The sequence below is a fragment of the Leptodactylus fuscus genome, chromosome 2, assembly GCF_031893055.1.
Source record: "Leptodactylus fuscus isolate aLepFus1 chromosome 2, aLepFus1.hap2, whole genome shotgun sequence".
NCBI lineage: Eukaryota > Metazoa > Chordata > Amphibia > Anura > Leptodactylidae > Leptodactylus > Leptodactylus fuscus.
This window is the reverse complement of record NC_134266.1, coordinates 235,684,983-235,708,174: the sequence shown is the minus strand read 5'-3', so window position 1 is coordinate 235,708,174 and position 23,192 is coordinate 235,684,983. Positions and strand designations below refer to the sequence as shown.

At 40.3% G+C, this 23,192-nt stretch overlaps 1 protein-coding gene across 1 annotated transcript in view; it reads left to right on the top strand.

Moving 5' to 3' along the window:
• The window catches only part of VDR (vitamin D receptor), a 137,499-nt gene extending 114,774 nt beyond the window's left edge, over positions 1-22,725 (top strand). The window contains exons 6-10 of the mRNA XM_075265835.1: positions 3,566-3,665; positions 10,782-10,944; positions 11,905-12,056; positions 13,227-13,343; positions 14,166-22,725. Coding sequence (XP_075121936.1) covers positions 3,566-3,665; positions 10,782-10,944; positions 11,905-12,056; positions 13,227-13,343; positions 14,166-14,425 — 792 coding nt within the window. The 3' untranslated portion in view covers positions 14,426-22,725. The remainder of the gene's footprint in view (positions 1-3,565; positions 3,666-10,781; positions 10,945-11,904; positions 12,057-13,226; positions 13,344-14,165) is intronic.
• Positions 22,726-23,192: the final 467 nt, after the last annotated feature.

The following is a 23,192-nucleotide window of genomic DNA, read 5'->3' as shown; positions in this document are numbered from 1 at the left end:
ATGTTACCCACTCCATTTCAGCATCTACTTTGCTGGCAGTCGGCAGTCCTTCAGTGAGTAACCAGTGCTATAAACAGTAGTAATAGTAATAATAATGCAATGTGCAGAGATGGATTAGCACATGTATTTCCAGGCTGTGTTTCTAGGACAGATCATACTGTAATGTGTATGCTGGCACATAGTCAATAGAAACTTCCTTTATCCCAATGGGAAATTAAAGGTGAGCGATGAGCAAAAAAAAACTATGAAAGTAATGAGCAGCACGTAAGCAACAAGCCATGTTATGTTTTTCAGATTGACAGGTATGCTTTAAGTGTATATTGGATTAAGGCAAGAAGAGCAGATCTTATTTGTCACATTACATTTAACATAACCTGGAATTTCATCACACAATAACATGACATTTCCTTAGACCACTTGAAATCTGACATTTAGACTTTGAAAGTAATAGGCGGCCATGAGCACGACTGAAACCTTTTATATGTGTTAAAGGCTTAAATAAGGTTCAGATTGAAGAGCTTTCTTATAAATGAAACCAAATGCAAAAGAGCTAGGGGTGCAATGTGAAATAAATAGGGAGGAAGATCAGAAGCAGCGTCAGAAATATCATTTATTAAAGGTAGAAATGCTTAGAACAAACTCTTAGCAAACATGGTTGGAAAATGGACAGTAAGTAAATTGGATTGTGGATATAACCAGATACAGTAGCTATCCTAAGAGATAAATGAAAGGAATCTAAGCACAAACTAGATGGAGCCAGGGGTCTCTTATTTCTACTGATAGACTTCTAAAAAGCATTTACTATACATCCAGAGTGAGCTTTTAGCATTCATTCGACATGCCTGTAAGAGTAGTGAAAAGTGCAGTCCAATATTCTTCCTAATACAAGCAGATTAAAAGATAAAAAACATTCTCCACAGTATAAAGCTAAAGTTACACAGTGATTTTGGACTCTGTCCCCCTGACGAAGCCGTTGGGCGAAACACGCGTCGGGGCGCGGTACGGGTGGTAGGTGCTTTATATTATAACTATGGTCTTAGGGTTGGTGTTTTACCTTCTATGTATATAATTTTCACACATGTCTCTGTTGTGCATTCTTACTGATGGGATATTTTTATCTGCTTTGGAACTGTCACACTTGCAACAACATGTGAACCCTTATTATTTGACTGTGATGTACATACTTTTTTCACCGTAGACCTATATACTATTTATTACCACAAACCACCCGCCTTTTTGTGAAGCATTTACCCCTGTTGTCTATGTGTAATTTATGTTTTCATATTGATTATCACTTAATAAAATTGTCATTTTATTTATTGTGTTGCTTCTGTCCCTTCTTGGACACAGTCATACTCTGTTCCCATTGCATGATTGCTTGGTTGCCATGCATTTCCTTCACTTATATTAGTGGATAGAGTCACATTGTGATGCCAAGAGTAACTGCGACTTCAAGTTGAACATTGCTCCACTGTTTTGCGACATGAAGCGGCGACTTTGGTGGCAAAACCTTACCTACCTTACCTACTTTCAGACCTATATTGTTTGTATAATAAAAAGTTGTATCAATTCCTCCTCATGGTTCTTCTAGATCTCTGCTTGCTGTCATTCATTCTGCTTACTCCCAGTGGATAACAGTCAGTTCGTGGTCATGTGATGGACATATAGGTGCACAGCTCATTATAGTCACAGCACAGGAATGAAACACCTGCTAGATACGAGCTGTGCACCTGTGCTGCCTGACCATGGACTGTATATCACATGACCATAGACTGTATATCACATGACCGTAGACGGTATATCACATGATCATGGACTGTATATCACATGATCATGGGCTGTATATTACATGACCATAGACGGTATATCACATGATCATGGGCTGTATATTACATGACCATGGACTGTATAACACATGACCATGGACTGTATATCACATGACCATGGACTGTACATCACATGGCCATAGATGGTATATCACATGATCATGGACTGTATATCACATGATCATGGGCTGTATATTACATGACCATAGACGGTATATCACATGATCATGGGCTGTATATTACATGACCATGGACTATATAACACATGACCATGGACTGTATAACACATGGCCATGAACTGTATATCACATGACCATAGACTGTATATCACATGACCATGGACTGATTTTTATACAGTGGAAGCAAGCAGAGATCTAGGTAACCATGAGGAGTTGATACAAAAAGTATATTGAAAAATTGTACAACTTTTTATTATACAAACAATAACTTTGGTCTCTCAATATTGGTCGGAAAGTGGACAACCCCTTTACGTCGTTTCCCAATGGGACTCAATGGCAGTTTTTTTTTGGTATACAGTGAAATATTACTGAGGTTTCCCTTAATGGTCTCTAAAAGTGTAATTCTTCTAAAATGTGAAGCACAGGAATACTGTAACTATTACAGTAAAAGTACAACGGACATTACTGTCATTGTAAAGAGATTGTCAGGTCTCCCCCATTGCTGTAGCATTAGTATTAGATCATTTCATTAGATCAGGATTATTAATAGTAGTTATTTATATGGATTGAAATCTGCATCTTGGAAACTGTGAATAAAATGGGTTTTGCAGGACTTAAATATTGATGACCTAACCTATATCTGATTTATGGAGATCCTTCCACAGCTGCCTGAAGCAGTGGTGTTACTTTGGTGATGTCCTGTTTATTGGTCACATGACCTATTTGCAACTTAGTCGCATTCCAGTGAATGGGCTGCGTTGCAGTACTAAGTGCCATTATACAGTGTATAGTGCTGTGCCAGGTCAGTAATAAAGAGGCCAACAATAAAGGGAAGAAAAATGCAGAGCGCTACTGGAGATAATAGATTGCCAGAATCAATTTGAGTGCAATGAGGATTTTTTTTAATGTAGATTGTGAGCCCCATATAGGGATCAAAATGTACATTTTTTTCCTATCAGTATGTCTGTGTAGAATGGGAGCAAACCCACGCAAACACAGGGAGAACATGCAAACTCCTTGCAAATGCTGTTCCTGGAGGGATTCTAACCCAGGACTCCATCACTGCAATGCTAACCACTTAGCCACCACGTTGCCTCTGAGTGCAATAAGGATTTTATTGGGTCCAATGGCAGTAAAAGGGCTATGCGTTTTGACACCAATCTGGTGTCTTCGTCAGGCATACATACTACACAATAATAATACTTATACACATATAAAAGATGTGCAGCTAGGTTACATTTTCTTTAACCCTACTTGTTCTTTCCCCTGTTACCCAATATGAAAAAGACTGTGTTTTCTTAGTGATTAGTTAATAAACTTGTGTTACGTTTGGCACCTTCCAGCTTGTTCCATCTACCTGATCACATAAATATAATGCATCAAAGATTTCAAGAGTTCATTTTAATTAAATTTTAATTTTCCAAAAGATTGCTTTGTTTGAACTGCTTACTTCTTTTTTTCATGCACTATTGTATTGTATCACAGGTATTATTGGCACTATGGCCAGCATTTTTTTTTTCTTTGTAGTTCTGAACATTGTGCTTTTTTTGTTTCACACAGCCACCAGTCAGAGAAAATGTGTGTAGAAGAATTACAAGATCCTCATCAGTCCAAACCCAGAACTATTCCTCAGACTCAGAAAACTTTAGCTCTTCACCAGGTACATTTATTACTGTGAAGTTATTAACTAGCCGTTGTTACAGGGTTATCAGTTCATGACTTATCCTTGGTCATCAATGGAAGAACAGCATGGGATCAGTCCTGATCAGCATTTAGGTGAGGCTGCATCCTGTTCACAGAAAAGCGAGTCCAGCTCTGTACATTGTATCACAGTTTGCTTGGTATCACAGTTTGCGCCCATTCACTTCAAAGGGAGTGAGATGCGTTCAGGGAATGTTTCCAATTAACGTGACTGTAAAGGCAGGAGCCACCCAGCAACTTATTTGAATTGTTGGTGCTGACTGCCCCCCCCCCTTCCCCAAGGCTATATATAGTAGTCAAGCAGGCCTGTGTGGCTTCTCTACGTGGTTCAGGTTACTAATTCATTGGTGCACCATAGAAATAGGTAAATGACAATAAGTAACCCATCCCAGACTACTTACGGCACACAAATCCGTTGCAATGTGCCCAAATTATTAATAATTGTAGTTCATCTTAGGTGATCTGTGCACCAGAAAATGGAAGACTGTGGGGAATCCTTCAGCTGAAAAAGCACTCTCTGCACTGGGATGGGATGAGTTATTAGTTTTCATTAACCTACTTTCAAAACCAGGGGAATGACCGAAGGTAACCAGTCACATACAGTAGTCACACAAGCAACTAGAAGCTTACTACAGCTGTGATTGTTTGTATGTTTCCTAGGGGAGGCAGTGAGTTCTGGCAACTCATTTGAATTGATGGATGGCTCCTGTAATTCAAATAAAAGCAGGAGGCGCCTGGCAATTCATATGAATCGTTAGATCACGCCACTATGGAACACAGGAAAGTTCCAACCGCTCATCACTATGTAGCAATGGATAAATGCAGGTGCAGGAGACTGTGCCAAGGACCAAGGCTTAAAGTTAACAGACATGAAGAAAACGATGATTCCAGCACCAAATCAAGATGAAAATCTCCTTGTAAATTAAGACATAGCTTTTAATAGAAAATTAAAAACACATCATGTGTCCACAAACACTGCAGCCTACGTGTTTCGGGAGTGAGTAAGGGAGGGTCACATGATGTGTTTTTGATTTTCTATTAAAAGCTATGTCTTAATTTACAAGAAGATTTTCATCTTGATTTGTTGCTGGAATCATCGTTTTCTTCATGTCTACTACTGAACACAGGTTGATTCCAATAGCATAATGTACCGTGATGTGAATGACTACTACCTTAATATTTGTATTCACCGTAAAATACTAATGGGTAGAGCATCTTTTTTTAGAACTCTGCATTGTGCCTGTGTTATTCTTTCTAGAAATATATGAACGAATGGAGAACCGGATGGTACTATTTTCCTTGTCAGAGGGGTGTCTGGCCCTGTCTATTCAGTGCCGACAAAGTTGTTAACAATACTGAATACATAGTCAGACATTATAATCTGTGCCTCTTCAATGAGCACCTCAATGGTGGAGTTACTGCCATGGTATATTACATATACTCAGGACAATAGTGCTTTACAAATAGCATCTAAACACTGCTACTGTATGCCCCAAGCTTTCCAAATAATAGATTAGATTGCTCAGTTGTGGTTATTCCATTCATATACTACATGGCTATATATAAGTGGCACAGCATTCTGATTCATGCATTTTAGACATTTCAGCCGCCCCACATGAAGATGAAGTAGGCAGCTATACGTAAAAATAAACATTAATGCATCGGCAATAACCATTTACAGTAATATGGTTATATCATTCAATTTGTCATTGTACCTCGCCATATGCTGAAAGTTTCTTAATGATTTACAGTATGTTCCCTGAACTCCATAACCAGATGGGTTAGCTTGTTATTCCGATTGTGGCATTTAAGGATCACTATAGATCCAGCTTGTAGATTTCCCACATTATAGTCATTACTATCACCAGGATAATTACACTGTAGTAATATATAGTACATTACAATTTGTGTATGTAATTGTGTATTTCTATATTATACAGTGTGTACCATATTATACTGTGTACTATTCCGAGCCCTGAAGAAACCCCTGTTGTTTCCGAATATTGTAGAATTATGAGATAATGAGGCATATACTAGACAGCACACAGACCCATTACTAGTTATCACGGCCATGTCCACCTCAGTTTTTTCAAGTGGTTCCCCTCTGGTCAGTTTTCTATATGAGAATAGCACATGCCCTTGTGCACGACAAGATATTCTCCCACTGCATACTGGCAACTTGACAGATAATATATAAAAAATATATATGTTCCCCACTACATCGCGTGATAACTTTTATGATCTACTGGTCAACAGTGTTGGACTAAGCTTTCCTGTTGCCACCAGATAAAATGATTATGGGGCTCGTCTCCCAATACCCCTCAGAAATAGACCATAGTGCCCTTCAAGTGTGGGTGTCTTCTGCTGGACCATTATTTTGAGCCTGGGTTTGTTTGGTATTCTGGTGGACCAGTCCAACTCTGCTGGTGAACCAATGAGTGTTGACCAGTAGTTTGTAATGTCTCACCACACCAGTACAGCACAATTAAGTCAAATTACAGCTCAGGCCCAGTTCACATCTGTGTTCGGGCCATTCTGTTCCCCTATCCACATGAAAAATGCAGAGAGAAAAGCCCTGCAAGCAGCACTTTTCCCTCTGCATTTTTGGTGCGGAAACTGAGCAGAAACCACACAGACCCCATTATAGTCTTTGGAGTCCGTAGGTTTCCGAAGGTAGCTGCTTTTTTATGCGGATTAGGTTTCCGTTCGGGGGGGTCCCCAAGTAGACTCCCTGAATGGAAACCCATGCGCAGATGTGAACTGGGCCTTACAGTATTACTAGTCAGAATGGGCTTGTCTAAGACTTCTGTACTGCTTCACTTTTCCTAGAACAAGACCCTGAAATTTCTGCAGCATGGATCCATTGGAGGCGGGGGGGGGGGGGGGGGGGGGTTGATAAAGATCGTAATATTACACTCCAGGTTTTGGCATCCTTTAATAAGTGTTGTTCCTAAGCAATCAGTGCAATTACTTTTAGTGTCTGATATGCTAATTGGATTCTATACTGCCATGTGGGTGGGGAAAAGGAAGCAACATGATTCTGAAGTTTCCGAAACTGTCCACCTCTGAATGAGCAGTTTTAGAGAGCTCCTGCCTGACACCACCCTCCTGATTTGATCATATCAGGCACCAAAAAAAACTTCAATGATTGCTCAGGAATGGTGAGGGTTAGGGAAAAAATCCCATCTGTGGCAGAATCAGTGGGGCAGTGCCTATAAAAGCATGCAGGAAAAGCAGTTGGTGGATATGGTGAAAGGCCCCCTTTAATTTCTGATGAGACTGCACAAAGTCATGGCTTAGGTGCTGACTCTTGAAGTCTTAGGGTCCATTCACACGGAGGAAAACGGTGAGGAATTTGGTGTGGAATGTCAGCGCTGAAAAAAAAGCCCCCAATTAACTTCAATGGGTTCCTTTTCCGCTAGCAAAAAAGCAACCCATTGAAGTCAATGGGAGGCTTTTTTTCAGCGCTGAAATTCCACACCAAATTCCTCACCGTTTTCCTTGTGAATGCACCCTTAGGTGAAAATCTATCAAGCTCCTTCCAAATTCAACAAAAGTGGCATACAGTCCTATGAAAAAGTTTGGGCACCCCTATTAATCTTAATCATTTTTAGTTCTAAATATTTTGGTGTTTATAACAGCCATTTCAGTTTGATATATCTAATAACTGATGGACACAGTAATATTTCAGGATTGAAATGAGGTTTATTGTACTAACAGAAAATGCGCAATATGCATTAAACCAAAATTTGACCGGTGCAAAAGTATGGGCACCTCAACAGAAAAGTGACATTAATATTTAGTAGATCCTCCTTTTGCAAAGATAACAGCCTCTAGTCGCTTCCTGTAGCTTTTAATCAGTTCCTGGATCCTGGATAAAGGTATTTTGGACAAACAATTCAAGTTCAGTTAAGTTAGATGGTCGCCGAGCATGGACAGCCCGCTTCAAATCATCCCACAGATGTTCAATGATATTCAGGTCTGGGGACTGGGATGGCCATTCCAGAACATTGTAATTGTTCCTCTGCATGAATGCCTGAGGATTTGGAGCGGTGTTTTGGATCATTGTCTTGCTGAAATATCCATCCCCGGCGTAACTTCAACTTCGTCACTGATTCTTGAACATTATTCTCAAGAATCTGCTGATACTGAGTGGAATCCATGCGACTCTCAACTTTAACAAGATTCCCGATGCCGGCATTGGCCACACAGCCCCAAAGCATGATGGAACCTCCACCAAATTTTACAGTGGGTAGCATGTGTTTTTCTTGGAATGCTGTTTCTTTTTGGACGCCATGCATAACGCCTTTTTTTTTATAACCAAACAACTCAATTTTTGTTTCCAAAATGAAGCTGCCTTGTCCAAATGTGCTTTTTCATACCTCAGGCAACTCTATTTGTGGCGTACGTGCAGAAACGGCTTCTTTCTCATCACTCTCCCATATAGCTTCTATTTGTGCAAAGTGCGCTGTATAGTTGACCGATGCACAGTGACACCATCTGCAGCAAGATGATGCTGCAGCTCTTTGGAGGTGGTCTAAGGATTGTCCTTGACTGTTCTCACCATTCTTCTTCTCTGCCTTTCTGATATTTTTCTTGGCCTGCCACTTCTGGGCTTAACAAGAACTGTCCCTGTGGTCTTCCATTTCCTTACTATGTTCCTCACAGTGGAAACTGACAGGTTAAATCTCTGAGACAACTTTTTGTATCCTTCCCCTGAACAACTATGTTGAACAATCTTTGTTTTCAGATCATTTGAGAGTTGTTTTGAGTAGCCCATGATGCCACTCTTCAGAGGAGATTCAAATAGGAGATCAACTTGCAATTGGCCACCTTAAATACCTTTTCTTATGATTGGATACATCTGGCTATGAAGTTCAAAGCTCACTGAGGTTACAAAACCAATTTTGTGCTTCAGTAAGTCAGTAAAAAGTAGTTAGGGGAATTCAAATCAATAAAATGATAAGGGTGCCCATACTTTTGCACCGGTCAAATTTTGGTTTAATGCATATTGCACATTTTCTGTTCAGGTGGAACCTTCAGGTGAACCAGCGCTGGCAAACTGGAACAGTGAACTGGAGAAAAAGCTACTTAAAGAAGAATCTGTAAAATAAAAGAAAAGATAGATTCTGAAGACAACATAGGAAAAAAAACATAGATTGTGTAAGACCAGATAGTGACATTTTTGGTGTAGTGTGGCTTTTTGTGCCACCCTAGCACTTTTCAGAAAATGAGCAGGGCAAGGGCAGGGTCATCGCCAGCAAAAGATAAATGATTACTTACAGTCCTATGAAAAAGTTTGGGCACCCCTATTAATCTTAATCATTTTTTGTTCTAAATATTTTGGTGTTTGCAACAGCCATTTCAGTTTGATATATCTAATAACTGATGGACACAGTAATATTTCAGGATTGAAATGAGGTTTATTGTACTAACAGAAAATGTGCAATATGCATTAAACCAAAATTTGACCGGTGCAAAAGTATGGGCACCCTTATCATTTTATTGATTTGAATTCCCCTAACTACTTTTTACTGACTTACTGAAGCACAAAATTGGTTTTGTAACCTCAGTGAGCTTTGAACTTCATAGCCAGATGTATCCAATCATAAGAAAAGGTATTTAAGGTGGCCAATTGCAAGTTGATCTCCTATTTGAATCTCCTCTGAAGAGTGGCATCATGGGCTACTCAAAACAACTCTCAAATGATCTGAAAACAAAGATTGTTCAACATAGTTGTTCAGGGGAAGGATACAAAAAGTTGTCTCAGAGATTTAACCTGTCAGTTTCCACTGTGAGGAACATAGTAAGGAAATGGAAGACCACAGGGACAGTTCTTGTTAAGCCCAGAAGTGGCAGGCCAAGAAAAATATCAGAAAGGCAGAGAAGAAGAATGGTGAGAACAGTCAAGGACAATCCACAGACCACCTCCAAAGAGCTGCAGCATCATCTTGCTGCAGATGGTGTCACTGTGCATCGGTCAACTATACAGCGCACTTTGCACAAATAGAAGCTATATGGGAGAGTGATGAGAAAGAAGCCGTTTCTGCACGTACGCCACAAATAGAGTTGCCTGAGGTATGAAAAAGCACATTTGGACAAGGCAGCTTCATTTTGGAAACAAAAATTGAGTTGTTTGGTTATAAAAAAAAAGGCGTTATGCATGGCGTCCAAAAAGAAACAGCATTCCAAGAAAAACACATGCTACCCACTGTAAAATTTGGTGGAGGTTCCATCATGCTTTGGGGCTGTGTGGCCAATGCCGGCATCGGGAATCTTGTTAAAGTTGAGAGTCGCATGGATTCCACTCAGTATCAGCAGATTCTTGAGAATAATGTTCAAGAATCAGTGACGAAGTTGAAGTTACGCCGGGGATGGATATTTCAGCAAGACAATGATCCAAAACACCGCTCCAAATCCTCAGGCATTCATGCAGAGGAACAATTACAATGTTCTGGAATGGCCATCCCAGTCCCCAGACCTGAATATCATTGAACATCTGTGGGATGATTTGAAGCGGGCTGTCCATGCTCGGCGACCATCTAACTTAACTGAACTTGAATTGTTTGTCCAAAATACCTTTATCCAGGATCCAGGAACTGATTAAAAGCTACAGGAAGCGACTAGAGGCTGTTATCTTTGCAAAAGGAGGATCTACTAAATATTAATGTCACTTTTCTGTTGAGGTGCCCATACTTTTGCACCGGTCAAATTTTGGTTTAATGCATATTGCGCATTTTCTGTTAGTACAATAAACCTCATTTCAATCCTGAAATATTACTGTGTCCATCAGTTATTAGATATATCAAACTGAAATGGCTGTTGCAAACACCAAAATATTTAGAACAAAAAATGATTAAGATTAATAGGGGTGCCCAAACTTTTTCATAGGACTGTAAGTAATCATTTATCTTTTGCTGGCGATGACCCTGCCCTTGCCCTGCTCATTTTCTGAAAAGTGCTAGGGTGGCACAAAAAGCCACACTACACCAAAAATGTCACTATCTGGTCTTACACAATCTATGTTTTTTTTCCTATGTTGTCTTCAGAATCTATCTTTTCTTTTATTTTACAGATTCTTCTTTAAGTAGCTTTTTCTCCAGTTCACTGTTCCAGTTTGCCAGCGCTGGTTCACCTGAAGGTTCCCCTGAGCTCTCAATGCTCCCTCACCTTGCAGATTTGGTCAGTTACAGCATACAGAAAGTTATTGGATTTGCCAAGATGATACCTGGATTCCGGTAAGACTTCTTTTACTAGTAGAAACTAAGCGAACAACATATAAATGCTTACGTTTTACCTTTTATAGCATTGTACAGTATTTCTCAAGCTTTCATGCAAACTTATCTCCGTGACTCCTTATAGGGTTAATCCCATGAAGTGATTTCCAAATCTGAACCACCACCACCTCACTCAGCAATGGTTGGGCGCTGCAGCCCCTTAAGAATGTTTCTTTGCCCAGTGGCACCATGTGAATGGGAACGTGTTGTAGTTCACCGTACGGTAGTGCTACTGTGCGATTAAAACATTTACCGAAACATGTTCTCAGCGTCAGTGGGAGTCCCAGTCGGACCCTAACATGATGACATATCCTAGCAGTAAGCGATCACTTTTTCATGTGGCGTTCGTTGTACCCTTTAAAGGCTCATTTTTCAGCCACACTGTTTGCTAAGCAGCTGCTTGGATTGTTCAATGACATTGCTTAGCAACAAACTGCTGGTGTAATCTTTAGTTATCGCCTCGTGGACAGACCCAGTCCCAGGATAAGGACAGTAGTTTTCCTTGAAATCGTCACTAAGGTTTCCAAAAGTTTGCATAAGTCAGTAAAAGGCAAGATGAGAAATTTTGTAATGTGATGGAAAGGACCAGCTTCCCTAAAGTAATCGGCAAGAAGTACAGCGCTCGCAATCATTGGAACACCTTTTATTAGCACAACGCGGTTCAGGCTGAGGTCGGATACAACTGTTATCTTGGCTATTTAGCCACCCAGAATGCTGTGGTCAATACTGCCGGCAGCACCTAAGGCTGGATTCACACCTGCATAGGTGGCGCCGTGCAGAATCCACTTAAAATTGTCAGAAAGAAAAGTCCTGAAAGGAAACCCAGGAAAATATGTTAAAAAGTAATAGTTAAGGGACTGCAGGGTCCTCATCCTCAATTAAAAGCCTAACATTACCGCTTTGTTTCTTTTTCACCACTAGGGATCTTACTGCCGAGGACCAAATTGCCTTGCTAAAGTCATCGGTTATTGAAGTTATAATGCTGCGGTCCAACCAATCCTTTACCCTGGAAGACATGTCGTGGACATGCGGCAGCGCAGACTTTAAGTACAAAGTAGATGATGTAACTCAAGGTATAGTAAGGTCCTTATTTCTTCATCACTAGATGTAAACCAAATGTTCTACCTATTCCTGTAATTGCCACTTTGTACAAGTTTAACCTCGACCCTGCGGGAAAATACGTGTAATGGAGCTGCGTTGTTAAGTGGCCAATTTATACTACTGCCCGTCATTACCAGACCTAAAGATATAATAAAGCACACGGCCCGCCGATAAGCAAAGGGAACATATGTCGGTCACTCAGCTACATTTTCTGGTGACACATACCCTTTAAGCTTCTGGGAATACGATGCACGTTATCTAGTGCTACATCTTTCTATCATTGTGGTGATTACTTCTTTACTTACTGAGCAAGATGTACTTGAACTGAGAGAAAAATATAAAGGGGTTGTCCAGCTTCCTAAAAGTTACTGCAAATACTGCTAAATAGTCACATGATGCGGTGATGTTTCATTTACACGATCCCTACTCCCTGTGAGCAGCAAAAGAAACATCACCGCATCATGTGAGCACAGATTTAGGAGGGATTTATTACCTGTGGTTTCATTGCAGTGAGAGTGAGAATAGACAGATGAATCATGGGAAATGTAGTGTGTTCACAGATTCACTGCATGTAAGTAACAGACACAAGGAGTCTCAAGTAAAGTGAAGCCAAGCAAAGGGTGCACAAGGGAACAGTCAGTCCTTAGCACTGCTGTGGATGTATTTGCAGATCATTTCTGGAAGCTGGATAACCCATTTAAGGCTAAAAAATAGTTTGTGGCTCCAAAACAAGTTGAAATAAAATAAGTGTTCAGTATATTTATCCAACCATCGCATTCAGGGTTTCTCTCCCCTTAGTCATATAATATGTCCAGTAATGGCTAGCTCAGCCATCTGTATTCTATATTCTATACGGATTACACTCATTCTATTAGTAATTGACACTGTTTTCTTGATTTTATGTGTTTTTTGGGGGCAAAAGGTAAGGGGGTTGATTGGGGTTGAGCAGTGTTGGGTCCAGGTTCTTTGAGGGTAGTCCTACAGAATTATTTTATCAGGTGGAGCCAAGGTACCCCAATCCAATGCCTTCACGTCACATCAAGTTCTGGGTATAGGGACTCTGTCATAATACGGAAGGATACATGGTGATTTTGTGATAAAACTCTGGCTAATCTACCTATTTTACATGTTGTCATCCATAGCTGGTCATAATATGGAACTTCTGGAGCCACTGGTGAAATTCCAGGTTGGACTGAAGAAACTGAATCTTCATGAAGAAGAGCATGTACTGTTAATGGCTATCTGTATTCTTTCACCAGGTCAGTACTACCAAGTAGACATTGCCCATATATTAAAGGGGTTGTGTCATAAAGTCTTCCCTTGTCCATATGCCCACAATTAGCACACATGGATATCATTGAGGACCCACTCAATAAACCAGAGATCATAAACAAGAGTGGCTCCTTCTTTTATAGACTCAACCAGTCTTTGTATTATATGGTTGGTCATAATGGGGTTTCTCTATCTTAGACATTTATTGTCCTCTGACTACTATCTCATAGCTGAAACCCTTGAGTGGGGTTGTGGGACATCTTGTCCAAATATTTTAAGAGTGGTTTACATAGCACTGCAGGTAAGGCTCATTTCATATCACATTTACAACATTCTGTTGTCATATACTGTGGGAAAGCTTGACAAGGTGTCCCTGCTCTTTCCAATTTCACAAAAAGTGGAAAGCAACACACAAAATGAGGCCATGCACCAAAGAGGCACCACATTGACACTATTCGGAGCCAAAAAACTGGTGTAAATGGGGTTAATAAATTGCCCACAATATGTCTAGTTATCATAACTCCCAATCCCTGAAATCAAGAGGAGCAGCAAATGCTGTAAAATCACGAAAACCACTATTTACCTTTTCAGCTTCCCCCGATCTACTGCCCTCCTGTACAAGCGGCTCAGTGACGATAGGTGCTCATGTGCTGTACTTACTGGCATCACTGAGCTATAATCTTTGGAAGAGTTTTAATAATCTTTCTAAACCTGTGGAGTTGAGTATTTCAGTAAAACTTGCTCAGCTGATGAAATATTTATTTGGATTCCTCACACTGATGTTGACTGTTTTTCTGCGTGATTTATAGACCGTCCAGGCGTCCAAGACAAAGCACTTGTTGAAGCGATCCAGGATCGCCTCTCCTCTACCCTCCAAACCTACATCCTCTGCAAACATCCACCCCCAGGAAGTCGTCTCCTGTACCCGAAGATGATCCAGAAGCTGGCAGACCTGCGCAGCCTGAACGAGGAACATTCCAAACAGTATCGCTTTCTCTCTTTCCAGCCCGAGCACAGTATGCAGCTCACTCCACTTGTATTGGAGGTGTTTGGCAATGAAATTTCTTAAACTGACTTTCACTTAAAAAGCGGTGTGAATATACTAAAGTGTAAAAAGTTAGTAGGGTCTTAATAATGTTTTCTGCAATTGGAAATGACTGTGGGTCTTGATTCAGGAGGTAACCAGATGCAGTTGTATATAGGGCGTACTGTTTAAGACCCACCTGGAAACAATAAAATGGATGGTTACCTTGCTTTCTGTAATTCTGCTACCAAACGGGGTAAGTCCCCTCGCCATGCTCTCGATGTAATGTTCCGGTGTAAGAAGCTTTGCCATGCTGTGTGCCTTTTAGACAGCAAATGTTGAGGTGTCATCTTTGCTATAGTTAGCCTTTTTGGGGGGTTTTTGAGTCCAAGCCATTGTTTGCTAAATCTAAAACTTGACAATCGCATGTGCCAAATTGTGAAGGACTGTACAAGCCTTAAAGTCTTTAAATGATACTTTACATGTAAATATATTGAGAGAATAATTAACCAAAGTATATTCCCATATGTGTGTAATGTAAGTGTAGACACCTACCTACCTGCTCTCATCTGGGCAGTTTTACATGTTTGCTACTGAAGCCCGGTCTACTGGTTTCCTCAGCGAGAGATGATGACGCTTTCTCTCCTTATATAGCAGTTCACACGTTGCAGAAATTTCTGAATCTCAAACACCGCCCTATACATCTGAATGGTGTTGCTTCTCTAGCACACGCAGGGTTGTTTTTTAAATCCATGCTGAGCTATGTAAGGGTAGGTTCAGACAGAGTTTTTCGGTCCGGAGGCCGGGTAGCCACGACTGAAAGCCGTTGCACTGCTGCGGCATCCAGTCGTGCACTCTGCTCCGGATTAAGCCCAATGAATGGGCCTAGTCCGGAGGAGGGAGTGTCTTCAGGCTGAATCACAAGGCAACTCGGCCTGAAGAATCAGCATCTCGCCGGAAGAAACGGCTCCCGGAAAAAAGACCTGAGCGGCTCCCATTGATTTCAATGGGAGCCGTCTTTTTGGTCAGGATTTTGAGGCGGATACGGCCTCAAAATCCTGACCAAAAACCTCCGTGTGAACTTACCCTAACAGTTTCAGAAATATCTACAAGAAATCTGCAGAATGTGAACACCTTTTATCAAATATAAAACCTGTTTGGGCAGCTCAAGAAAAGAAATGTTTTGCCGAGTGTTGAGAATTTTGCTGCGTTCATTCTTCAAGATCGGTTATTGGTATATTTTATTGGGTGTAAAAGTAATTGTGAGAAATGTATATTTTCAGATTGCAAATAATTATATTTTAATATATACGCCTTTAAAAAAAAAAGCCATGTTCATATTTTTATAGTCAGATGCTGCTGTGCACATGACACTTGAGCTTGACTTACAGATGTGTCCTTCCTTAAATTTCCTCTCAGTTCAACATTTCCTGAGATATTTGTCACAGGATGACCAGCTTTAAAAAACAACATGATTTTGTATTACTCCGTCATGAGATCCGTCATCCTATATGTTTGTGTAGCCACCTAGTGTTTATATTGTGAATTGCAGCCTGTCAAGAATTTTGCTACTGTATTGTAATATTATATTGAATTTGTTTAAGGAGAAATTGGAGTCAAATTCAACGTAAGGTAAGATAAGATAAGGGTGGACACATTTGTACTGATGCTGGATAATGTGGAGTCCAGCCTGCATGCAACATTTTGTACATGAAAAGACAAAATCTTGTCAGTAAAATTGGAATTTTGTGCATCCTGGTTGTACTTTTCAATGTATTCTAAAGGTAAATTCACAAACTAACACCAGATTTGTTGCAGACATTTCTGTAACTATTCCATACAATTGAATGCAGTTTGTACACATGTCTCAGAAATAACCTTATTTAGAGGTATGGGAAGGTGATCTAGGAATATCTCACTATATCAAGTATACGCATACTCTTATGCAGATTGAGTACTAGTAGGACTTGAGATCACATAGACAGTCATTTACAGAGACAGGCCAACTCTCCCGCAATGGCAGATGAAGGATTGGTCATATAGATTTCAACATGCTCATCCTTTTGTTTTACTGAGGGATAAGTCACTGCCATAGGAATTTGACTACAGCTTATTCCTCTCTTCCTATTCATAACTCATTCACGCTCTGCTGAGCTGAGTGAGCATGTGTATGGTAAAAATATGCAAATCTGTTTACCAAGATGTAAATAGGAAAACAGTGCCTCTGCTCGCTGCCCTCTAGTGGCATGCTCTTGTAAGACTCCATACACCTGTGAAGGTGATCTCTCCTCAAGGAGAAATATTATCCCCTAATCCTGGATTATAGTCTCTCATTCTGCCAGACCAGTATCCCTACGCTGTGCTGAAGAGATCCAACGGATTGAAACAGCACTGTCCACAGCTGGGAACTGGTTTGGCTAAACCTCGCATCATAGCATAAAAAGACTAGTGCGTGATGTTTAAGGGGGCTTTCACTAGCAGAGACACTGTTTTCCTATTGACATCTGGAAAACAGATTTGCATATTTTCCCATAATCCCCCAGTGGTGCAAAAAAGGCTTTGTAAGACTCCATACATCTGCGAAGGTGATCTCTCCTAATCATGTGTATGGTGGAGATCGAGAGGGATATCTGATGGCTGCCTGAGCTATCTAGTGTATGTAGGGTCTATTCACATATACCTATTTTCATTTTTAGCCAGCCTTATGTAGTCCAGTATAGCGTGGACTGTATGGAGTGCTTACATACCAGTACAGAACTTGACTTGATGGGCTACTGTACAATCCCCATACCTTGCATATAATGTATTTACCCTCTGTACATAAGCCGTACATACTTTCAGATTCTTACTAAATCAAACAGGAAAAACCTCCTAATGTAATGTGAGTCCTACAGAGGTACAGGAATGCCCTATACACAGGTTGCTGTATTAGTGTCAGCATGCTATGTGCCCTTAGGGTCTATTCACATATAACCTACTTTCACTGCTGTTATTGTTCAAAAAGTGTGCCAAAGCAAAGGTAAAACTGACATGTGTGAACATACCTTTAATCTGATGAAGAATAGAATATTGTATATATAGAATGATACATTATTAAAAAGTATATAGTGCCAACTCTTTTTATATCTATTTGGTATTTCCTCTCACAGTATATCAGTCATATGGGTTTAGCCCAAAAATTCAGCAGCAGACTGTGTATATAAGAGGATCCTTGTATAGACAATGCACACGCTCACACAGCAGCTATCTACATGACAAATGGTGAGCGCTCACGGGGTTTAATAACACTATTCTTGGTAGGTCATAGCTCAGGTTTTTTGTTTCTTTTTAATATTAACTTTTTTCGGTGGGGCAGGAAGAGAGGTGTCAGCTAGGTGTCGTCAATCAATACCCCGTGTCAGGCTTTAAATGAGCATTAAATGAAGAACTAAGTGAATTTCTAGACTGAATCTATACTCTATACATAGTGGCCTCCATTACGTGTAGCTTCCATATAGCCAGAGCCTGGATCATGAAGTACAGCAGATGTTTATAGTACATATACTGTAGGTTATTCTTTAACCTTGTGCCCTAGCCATCAGCAGACTCTTATCAGTCACTCTATGTATATCACACTTGCACTTTGCTCAGTTTGGTCACGTTGGTCAGGCTATTTTTTTTTTTGTTTCTGAACTTATAGTATACACATTGAAGATTTTTCAGGTTGGACAATGCCAGTGAAAAAAGATTTTACAAAACCCCATGACACTCCATGGAATAAATCGGTCCAATTTTAAGGGCATAAACAGATTTTTGGGACAGTGCTACGCCCATTCTGCTGCAGATTTCTTCTGACTGTGCCATGGAGTTTTTCTCTTTGCAATGCAATTGTCTGTGAAAACATAAGGCAAAATATACATGTTAAGCCCCATTCACATGGCAGTATTTTTGGTCTGTTTGCTACCCATTCATTTGTATGGCCCCATTCACATGACCCTGTCTTGAATGGATCTGTCGGATCGAGCCACACATTACAGAACAGCTCAGTCTCATCTCATCTATTGATAGGGTCCATTCCATTTTTGGGTATTTGGGGCCTAACTCAGTGATGTGCACACGACATACTATAAAGGTAAGTTTATAGTATTCAGCAGATGGAACAGCTGACAGTAAAATAAAACCTATTTCTTCTTTCACTTGTTCATGTGATGTAACGTAAGTGGAATTTATAAGACTTAGAACTGGTGCAAGAAATTAGGAACATGCATGTCATCACCATCATGATGTTCAGAATATAATCTGTTCCTGTGGGTCTTATTCCTCTGCTGACCCTTAAACACTTGGTCACACGACCGACTCTGCTCTATTTTATAGACCTGCAGACTGAGTAAAGCAGAGAGAGTGGTGTCACAGGGAGTCAGGGGATGCTAAGGCATGAGATTAGAGATGAGCGAATATGCTCGATAGAGTACCTTGGCCGCATAGCTCCCGGCAGCAGGGAAGGTGGGAGGGGCAGTAAAAATTTGAAGCCTCAGAAGTGTTTTTGCATCGGGAGCTATGCGGCCAAGGTATTCTATCGATCATATTCGCTCATCTCTACATGAGATGTATGCCCCTTGCTGTGGTCCACAAAACTAATCTTCTGGGCACAGTCATAGTCTTCTAAATGGTAAGCATGTTTATACAGTGTCATGAATGGGCTGTAAAAAATTTTTGTATGACCACATATCCCCTTTAACCAAATTCGAGCAATGTTAAACATGGAAATATCTGTAGGAATATGGACCTGTACCTGTAAAATGCTGCCCGTACATAAGGGAGAATATTAAACTGACTGATCTGCTTTTAATGTCATTCAAATCCTTACCGACATTTAAATTGGTAATAAAATGGCATCTAAGTCCTGACTAAAAACAGAATGTGACCCCCATTTTTAGGCAGAGGTTTTTGCAAGCCTTGCTTCTTTTTTGCCAGGATGTATCTGAATTTTCTAGGATTGTTTTTGAATAGGTGGCACAAATCAGGATCATTGGCAACTATACATTCATTGTGGCTGCCATAAAGTACACACACACCTTGTTGCACTGTATATAAGGAAGTGTGTGCCGGTAATGTGCCACACATTATTTTTCTGAATAACATTTTCTTTAGTACCTCTACTGTACCTCTACATGTGCATGTGGAAATGTATAAGAAAACCAGTTATCTATCAAAAAGAATAAACAAGGCACTTAAAGGGGTTTTCATATTTTCCTCCCTCAGTAGTTTGCCTGTTGTCTCTTTATCTCACTTCCTGTATTCTTCAACAAGCCGGTGGGCAAGCCTTGTCTGTTTATGGACAGGACAATATGAAGTACTTTAGTAGATATAGACATTACCTTTACCATGAGAGATTACTTAGAATCACTAAAAATCTATAATAATGCAGTTCAAGTAATATGCACAGTAAATGTATATTACATTTAAAACAACTTTACATTTTTATATTACATTTAAGCCCTTATCAGCAATAGATAGACCAGGCCGAAAGCAATATACTTAGGAAAACTCTTGAATTGAAATAAACTAGCAGTATAGATATGATCTTTGAGATGGAAATACCCCTTTAATTGTTCATTGTAAAGAATGTAACATCATTTGGAAGATCTTATAAACCAATAATTACAAAGACACAATATTGAGTAGAATAGAGTGAAATTGACACCGTCAGTTCTAAATAAGATAAGATAAGATATTCCTTTAATAGTCCCACAATGGGGAAATTTCAGTGATACAGTTTCATAGATGGTACAGTAGTATATAACAAGAGAGAAACACATAGAAGCTCATGGCAGATAGAGAAATCCTAGGAATCATAGCAACTAAAAAAAAATCAAAATCTTCCTCTTCTCTGATTAAGGAAACTTCTGTAATATGTATGAATTGCTCCAGTTCACTATAGTACATGCTTTTTGGTGAATGGAGAGAGCAGAGCATGCATGCTATATGTAAGTTAGGATCCCAAAGGTGAGACCTGTATTTTTTGGATAGTTAGGACATATGCTGTGGATTTGCCATAAATGTCCAAGATGCTTATACCTCCACAAAAATGATAAGCTACAAGGTATCTGAAATGTCATTCCTCATGTTTTCCTGTCTCTGTGTATAGGCTGCAACATGAAAAGGTAAGAGAACCTCTAAATTTAAGGTTCACACCTGCGCTGGGTTTCCGTTCTTCCCCACCGAAAAAAGGGAACCCAATCCGCATAAAAAGTGGTAACCTGCGGAAACCACAGACCCCATAGACGGTAATGGGGTCTGCTGGGTTTCCTTCCCAGTTTCCGCCTGAAATATGTGAAGACAAAGTCCTACATTCAGGACTTTTCAAGCTGAGTGGGGGGACGGACTCCCCGAATTGAAATTGATCGTAGATATCAACCCAGCCTAATGCACCTAGCTGTAAATCTAACCTTGCCTGTGCTAAAAATGAATATTTCCTGCAACGATTATGTGAACTGGCAAATCTCATGATATTCATTCACAAAAGCAGTTACAGAAGACGTATGCCATATGGAGCATGGGAACATACAGTATAGAGGCCATAATGACCTGAACTAAGTCTAATTGTGATGAAGCTGTTGACTGATCTTTTTTGTTCCGCAGATATTTTATTTCTCAGAAACCTCTGTTAATCCCAGAGTCGCCATAATGAAGCTTCTATAGAATTCTGTACAGTCGTAGTGAACCTTCTTATAGCTTACTTTTTTTTTCTTAGATTACTTTTACAACTCACAGAAAGAAAATTGTGGCATGTTACAGAAGATTCTGTATTATGGAAGTATTTTGCTTTTTGGAAATAATCATATCATAAAGCAGAGCCACATGGCGACCATCTGTGCCTTCGTGTAGGCCTTGTCTATACACAATGATCTACAGACGAATTCCTAAATCCACATTTTAGTCACTGAGCATCCTAATAACTAGAAGAATCCGATTAAAGGGACCGCCGCTCAATTCACAGGGGGCAATTGTGGACCCATATTGTTGGGATCTCTAAAGGTCCCAGTGGTCATACCTCTAGAGATCACACATCCTTACCCCATGGATAGTGCATAGGAGCAAATAATGGGATATCCTCAGATTCACAGGATAGTTGGGTGACACCGCGACACACTAGCTAGCTGTGCAGTTAAGCTCCAGTAAATTTCACGCATAACATTAACTGTGTATCTACATAGAACAATAGTAACAACAGATTTCTTTGTCTTGATATGTGTGCACCATCTCTAGCTATCTTTTCTTCACCCAAGTTCCTAGTTTTCTGCGGTCTTCTTCATAGTGCAATCTGTGGAAATGTCCATTATCATCATATTCATGTAAATTCAGCTTAGGTAAGAGCTTGTGCAGTCTTCTCTTCCCCTCAGGTAGTGCAACATTAGCCAAAGATGGTGTAAGGAACCGTCTATAGACATAGATGGCAATACCCCTTTAATTGTAAGTGTAACTATAGACCTTTTCTTTAAAGACCTGTGAGGTCTAAATTGGCTCTCAATCTAATAATAGTGGGGTATAATGGCCCTTAATAGGAGCCACAAACCAATGCAGTATTACAGAGATAATATTCATTTCATGGATATGCAAATTAGCATGTAAGTGCATTAGGGGTGGGGCCTGATTTACCAGATTTGCCTACAGACAGCTTCTACACAGTCATAAATGTCATGGCTAAGTCTGGGGCAACACGTGGTGAAAACACAGCAGTTTGGCCGTGGCAGAAATCTCGTCCACACTTTGCGGGAAAATACACGCCGCAGTGGACACTCTTCTATGTCCAAAACCGTTGTGGTGACATATGTCAATTATACCTACGGAAATGCTGGCAGTTTCCCTATAGGTATAATGGAAACAGAAAGTCTATAGAGGAAAGCTCTGTGGACTTTCTATGAAAAGCACTTTATCGCAACGTTTTTTCCCGCAGCGCTATTTTGTTGCGGCTCGCTACCTGAGGCCTTAGCCTAAAGTGGTATTCGGAAGTGACTTAAGATTAAAGTTGTCTATATGCAAATCTGGTAAATCAGTCCCACCCCCCAGTGAACTTAATTTGCATATCCTTAAAAAGATGATAATCACTGCTTTGCTTCACTAGGTTATAGTCACATATGTATGTTTCTGCTCCTAATAAAATCCCATACACTGCGCTATTATCGGTTTGGGAGACATTTTGGACCTGACAGACTCTCTTTAATAGATGCTGATTTGGAGGTGTCTTCATATGATGGATCTGTTGTGCTAGTAACTTCTTTATTGTCATCCTACATAAATCGCTACTTGCAGACCAAGGTTCAGACATGATTATTTTTAATATTGTGCCTGTAAGGGCTCGTTCACATCTGCGCCCGGTCTCCGTTCTGCAGGTTTCCGTTTCCTGCACAAAACAGAGGCAGGAGACGGAAACCTGCAGGACTCTTTCATACCCATTCATTTGAATGGGTGAGAGAGATGTCCGGCCGTGAGCGGTGGTGAGCGTTTTATGCTCCCGCTGCGAATCCGGTTTTTTAAAATCGAACACAGAGTCGGACATGCAGTACTCTGTGTCCGGTTTTAAAAAAACGGTTTCGCGGCAGAGAGCATAAAACGCTCACCGGCGCTCACGGCCGGACCTGCTCTGACAGCTTTCTGCAGAAGACGGAAAGCTGGGAACGGAGACCTGAATGCTAGTGTGAACCCAGCGTAAATCTGTATCTGAGATGGTATAGAAGATGACATCCAGACTCACATACACACATCTGTCAATGATTGACCAATATGTAATACATAAATAACGTCACATATATATAGGTAGATCTGCGGTGTC